Genomic DNA, 6,000 nt, shown 5'->3' with positions numbered 1-6,000 from the left:
TTGGCAGCCATCACCACATCCTGGGGCAGGGAGTTCCACAATTTAACGATGCGTTGTGTGAAAAAATACTTCCTTTTATCTGTTTTGAATCTCTCACCCTCCAACTTCAACAGATGACCTCGAGTTCTAGTATTATGGGAGAGGGAGAAAAACGTCTCCCTGTCCACTCTCTCCAAAACATGCATAATTTTATAGACCTCTATCATAACACCCCTTAGCCGCCTTCTTTCCAAGCTAAACAGTCGTCTAGTTCTGCTAACTTTGTATGTGTAGTGATCCCCCCAAGGAAGAATCTTTCATCTGTTCAGCTCCCTAGCCATGTAGCCTGAATACAGTCCAGGATCAATTTTACTAACTCATTTTCTATTTGTATGAATTAGGCCTTTTACATTTAAGCTACACCAGGAACACACATCGACAGTACTCCAAGTATTGTTGAAAAGTTTATTAAATACCAGATATTGTTCTAAATCTAACATTCTTTTTTTAAAAACACATACTTTACAAAGTTCCACAGGTGAAATGGGTATTTGTCAGTATTGATCGCCACTACTATTAATTCCAAAATTATCATACCATTATGCTACTGAATTACTATTAAGGCTCATAAATGTAAGAAGCCACCTGAATTTTGTAAACATTTATAATTTCTAATAAAAGTTTCTAAATTCAGTCCTAGTCAACTACATTAATAGCATGCTTTTCAGAAGTTGACACCAAACTGTCCAACTGTTATCTTTTTATAACCCAAGCAATTGCTGCTGATTTTAAACATCTTCTAAATCAATGACACCACACGAGAATCCCCACAATATTCATCAAAACTTAAGCAATACAGACGCCTTTTTATTTTGAGAAGCATTGCGTCAAACAATTCCTTTACTGGATACTTTCCAAAATACAATCTAACATGACTTAGAAATGTTAAGATTAAACTAGACAGATTTGCTCTCTGCCAGTGTTTGAAGTAGTTTGCGTTGTCTAAAGAATAACCTGAAATAGATGTCTCGTGTTTGGTGTTGGGATGAGACGGGCTCAGTGGCCGTCACTTCAAGTTTCTCAGGCATGCAACACTGTTTGGTCAACTACCTAACTTAACAGCCGCTTCGTGGCCTTGGTTAATTCAGGTGCATTTCCCACATGGGAGTTATTGGTGAGCGACAGATGAAAGAAGGACGTATCTCTAAGTGGAAATAGCTTACCAAAACATAGTGGATTGTCCCTGCACTTGAGGAGGTCAGAAAAACAATGTCCCTTGCCCTCCCCTCTTTCCTGATCTTTTGATTATCGATCTTATATCTGCCGCTAGTACTGAAATATGTTTCTTAAAAACAGGGATGGAAGGTGTTGCTGATGTTTTGAATAAGGCACTGCTGATAGTCAGTTGTTCGCAGGTCACTTCCAGTATCTTTGGCTTAAAACACGTTACTGCTCTAAAAGATCCGGTACGCAATTCCTCACATTTTTCCTTTACTTTTATTTCCAAAAGGAAAGAAAAACTGAAAACTATTTTGTCACAGTTACTATATCTTTTTTAAATCCAAACTAATAATGATGCTTAACTAACCAGATGCTTAAAAAATGTAATTGAGAACATGTAAAATGATAGCAAGGAATGGCAAAAAGAAGGCCTGGCTTTAGTTTCCATTGGAAAGAACCCTGCTTATGTTTATTCCAAAAGAGTTACTATGATTAAAAAATGGTTTCACCAAATTCCAAAAAAGGAAAGCCCTTTATGTGTAACAGTGTAGTAACTGCCGTAGGTGACCTCATTGTACTTCCGGTGAAATAAGGGTTAAACAGGACAACAACATTTCTGAATCCCTATCATGGGAATTTTGCTTTTAAAGAGGGAAACAAGCATCTGTTTTCTTTGTCCTCATCTACTCTATGTGTGTTTAGAATTTTTAAACTGCCCAGTCTGTACGCAACTGGGTAGATAAAAAGGGCTTGGTCGTCATGCAACTGGGTAGGAAAAAATAAAGCTGCTTCACAAAAGGCAGAGTATTAGCTGGGTTAAAACGAAGTTATGGCAAAATAATGACCTCTCTCTCTACCACAGGGGTGGGGGGATTTTTTTTTCTGCCAAGGGCCATTTGGATATTTATAACATCATTCACGGGCCATACAAAATTATCAACTTAAAAATTAGCCGACCAAGCCCCAAGCGGGCAGCTGCCCCAGATGTCACCCCCGCATGGGCAAGTAGGCAGGCATCCAACCGGTGGCGCATTCGCCCACCTGGTGGCACAGGATGGTCTGTTGCACCAGCTAGGCGTAGCCGTTCATGGTTGGGGCTGGATTCTACAGCCAGCTCCTGCTACCTCTGCCTGCAGGGATGAAATGAGGACATACTGGCTAAGAACTCCCCCCCCTGCGCATTCTGGCCCTGCCCCCTTTAACCCCTCCATTGTCGCCACTTCTACTCCCAGCCCTCTTGTAGTACAGAGGGAATACATTTCTCCATGGCCCGGGTGGAAAGGGGTTAACACCGTTTCTTGGGCGGTCCTAGCAGCTCCATAGCTAACGACTCTTCTGCAAGGAGGGGAAAAGGCCTTCAATAGAGGCTATTCCTGTCCGCTGGAGGGGGCGGATCGCCAGCCTTAGATCCTTCTGAGCTAGAGATCTGCCAGGACCCACAAAGGGCCAGACCAAACGATTTCGCTGGCCTTAAACGGCCCCTGGGCCTGACGTTCCCCACCCCTGCTCCTCCTGGCATTCCAAGGTTTCACACAGTTGAATTGTTACCTGTAGTACAAAGCATAATTTTGCCTTTATTGCCGGAAACTCTGCAAGATGCTTCTAGATCTTGCCAGTCTTTAGCCAAAAAAAAAAAAAATCTTTTAAGTATTAGTCAGAAAGTTTGATATAGGGCAGTGTTCGAAATCAATGTAAAAAACCCCTATCAATTTCATAGGCAACTATCTTCGAAAGTGAGGCAAGGCACAGGTTTATTGAACATATTCCAACACACCTTTTAGGCATTCTGATAACATCAACAACGGTATCCTTTTCACAAAAATATGTGTGCAAGTATAAAAACAAGGCATTTTTCCCCATAACAAACTGTAAGAAATACTCAGATTTAAAAAGCAAACGAGTTTGTTATTTGCGTAGAAAAATCTTAGCACATTATTTTGGGTTCCCGGCTACTGTCCTCCACATTGTTCACTGGATAGTGTTGAGTTTTCTTCAGCAGCAGCAACATCCGCAGGATCCATCACCTGAATGTAAAACGAGAACATTTTTAAAGTCTCTTTGTCTACTCTTGCCAGGCAACTTGCAAGGATAATGTTGTCAGAGTAATGAACCCTCAAAACCGAGTTTAGACATCATACAGCAAAGTAAGCTTCTATGACATAAGAAAACCTCCGCAGCGAAACAATCAGTCACAAGCTGTAATCCAGCAACATGAAAAAAAACACAAAAGTTAGGATCTGCTCATGCCTTATGGATTGTTTTCTCCGACGGGTTTCACTTTAGCAGTCCTTCTGTCAAACCTGTAAGCCAGGAGGAAGGAGAAGAGGGAAGTATAGTTCTGTGAGCAAGCCAGGAATCTCCATCTTCTGTATTGAATACAGAAAGGTGCATGCGGAGCTGTCTCGTTCCCAATAATAATTTAGAGCTGGGAAAAAACACTGGGGATTAAAAAAAAAAAAAGCTCCCGACTTCCCTGAAAGTATATATGGGTCATTGTTTTTCTTTCAGTGGGCTCAAATGTCTGCTCAAAGCTAATAGGAAAGAGAAAACAACCACGAATGATTTCATCCAAAGGGCTTGCTGCACGGTCTATTAATACCTTTGCCAGGAAGTCTGCAAGCAAGGAGGAAAAACAAGCAACCCAAACATGCCACCCCCCCAAAAAAAAACATCTGGTCAGATTCAGTAGCTGGACGTTAATGTGAAATTGCAAGGGGCCACTGACCATGCACGCATGTGTCAAATCTGCGCTCCCAGCAGCCTGGCTCCTTATTCCTTTGCTATTGTTTCCTCTGCAAGCCTGGCAGAGTGATCTCGGTGCTTCAAGGGTGTCATCCAGACTGCAGTATCTGGGGACTCAGTCAGCAGATCCCAAGGGCCAATCCCAGCCCAGAAGGCCCAATAAACCTTTCGCCTCAGAGCTTACTCCTCCAGTCTGAGCAACCCGTCTCTCGGGAGATGTTGTTTCCCGGCTAAAGCTCTTGTTCATATCTCTCTCTCTCAGCTGCTGCCTTGGGGACTCCTACCCCTGCCTGATGCGGACTACGCACCTGTGTCTGGCCCTTTCGATCTTCAAAAGCCTCCTGGGACCTCGACCCTGACTGTCTTTTGGTTACACTGCTGTTGCGGGGTGTTCCTCAGTGAGTGAACCTGACTGACTGTAGCTTTCCTGACAAAAAAAATAAAATCAATTTTTAAATTAACTACGCTCATGAGATAGGAATGAACACATGAAGCTGCCTTATACCAGGCAGGCTTTGTTTTTTACGGGGTGGTTTGCCAGTGCCTTCCCCAGTCGTCTCCCCTTTACCCCCATCAAGCTGGGTATTCATTTTACCGACCTTGGAAGGATGGAAGGCTGAGTCAACGTTGAGCCGACTACCTGAAACTGACTTCCATTGGGATCGAACTCAGGTCGTGAGCAGAGCTTGGACTGCAGTACTGCAACTTACCACTCTGCGCCACGGGGCTCCTGATATCTGCCTTATACTGAATCAGACCCTTGGCCCATTGAAGTCAGTATTGTCTACTGAAACTGGCAGCGGCTCTCCAGGGTCTCAGGCAGAGACCCTTTCACATCACCTACTTGCCTGGTTCCTTTAACTGGAGATGCCGGGGATTGAACCTGGGACCTTCTGCCTGCCAAGCAGATGCTCTACCACTGAGCCACAGCCCCTGACACAAGCAATGATCCAAGATGTTATTCACATTTGGAATTTAAAACACCCCACCTCTTGTGATGCTGTAAGGTAGTATTTGCCTGCCATCGTTTACTTTGGAAGCCAGCATTTTCCTGCCCACGGTGATTCATAACATTATTAAACAAGAAGAGAGAGGTGCAGAAGTGGAGTGGACTTGAGTCATGTTCTGCATTCAGGGCTAGACCACATTAGTCGCATGGGTCAGTGCTGAGAGTGGACAGGCTTGGCCTGCAGCCGGCCTGCACTGGAAGCATCTGGGAACGCCCATGCGAGTGTTGCCGAAGACTGCAGTTGCGTGGTTCACAGTGTACTCCCCGGTCTAAAAGAGGGCTAAACCTAGCCCCATTCAGAATATTAATTGTGACTCCTGGCCCCTGAAACAAGTAAAGACAGCTCCATCCTGAATTTGTACTTTTCAGTCCCTTTTCAGTCCCTTCCTTGCCTTACACTTAGTACCAACATCACCGGTTGACTGATGTTCTTTATTCCCCTGTCAAAAAGCAGTGTGACACTTCACTACGCAGACAAGTGAGTGCACATCGTCTCTCCTTGTCTAAGCCCAGAGGGGAGTGAGTCCTGAAAAGGATGTCCACAAGAACAGCTGTATGTAAACTGCTTTAAGGACTTGCAGCCAGGTCAGATGCGGAGACTTCCTTCCATGTGACACCTTAACCCGTTCCACATGGGTTCTCCCCACCCCGTTTCCCCCCACAGTGCATTTGTGCACACCTCTGGTTTTCCCCCAGCTTTTCTCTGATCTTTCCTAAACCTGCTTTGCTATGAAGGTTTGGGAAAGACTGCAACTAAGTTTGGATGGTTCCCCAACCCCATTGGCAGGAAAGTCTGGATTTCCCTGTGTGGAAATCCACACAGCCATTTTCCTTGCTCCAGTCCCCATGGTAGCCATCCCCCCTACCATAAGGACTTTTTTTTGTTCTTTTAACTGGCAATTGAATAGAGTTGTAATAATTTATTTCTGGTTCTCTGAATTCCAAACTTTCATTTTTTTTAAAGTAAGTCTCTATCCCTTTTTTGTGTGGAACTACATCTTTTCCCTTATATCTCCATAACGAAAGGGGCTAGAGATTTAAAAAATCGA

The 6,000-nt window shown here is 43.9% G+C and overlaps 1 protein-coding gene across 1 annotated transcript in view; it reads right to left on the bottom strand.

Annotated features, from left to right (window-relative positions):
* Positions 1-3,149: 3,149 nt before the first annotated feature.
* SPPL2A (signal peptide peptidase like 2A) overlaps positions 3,150-6,000 on the bottom strand; it is a 31,848-nt gene continuing 28,997 nt past the window's right edge. The window contains exon 16 of the mRNA XM_056865882.1: positions 3,150-3,224. Coding sequence (XP_056721860.1) covers positions 3,150-3,224 — 75 coding nt within the window. The remainder of the gene's footprint in view (positions 3,225-6,000) is intronic.

This window comes from Euleptes europaea, chromosome 20 (assembly GCF_029931775.1).
Source record: "Euleptes europaea isolate rEulEur1 chromosome 20, rEulEur1.hap1, whole genome shotgun sequence".
NCBI classification, from domain to species: domain Eukaryota; kingdom Metazoa; phylum Chordata; class Lepidosauria; order Squamata; family Sphaerodactylidae; genus Euleptes; species Euleptes europaea.
This window is presented reverse-complemented; position numbering and strand designations above follow the sequence as displayed.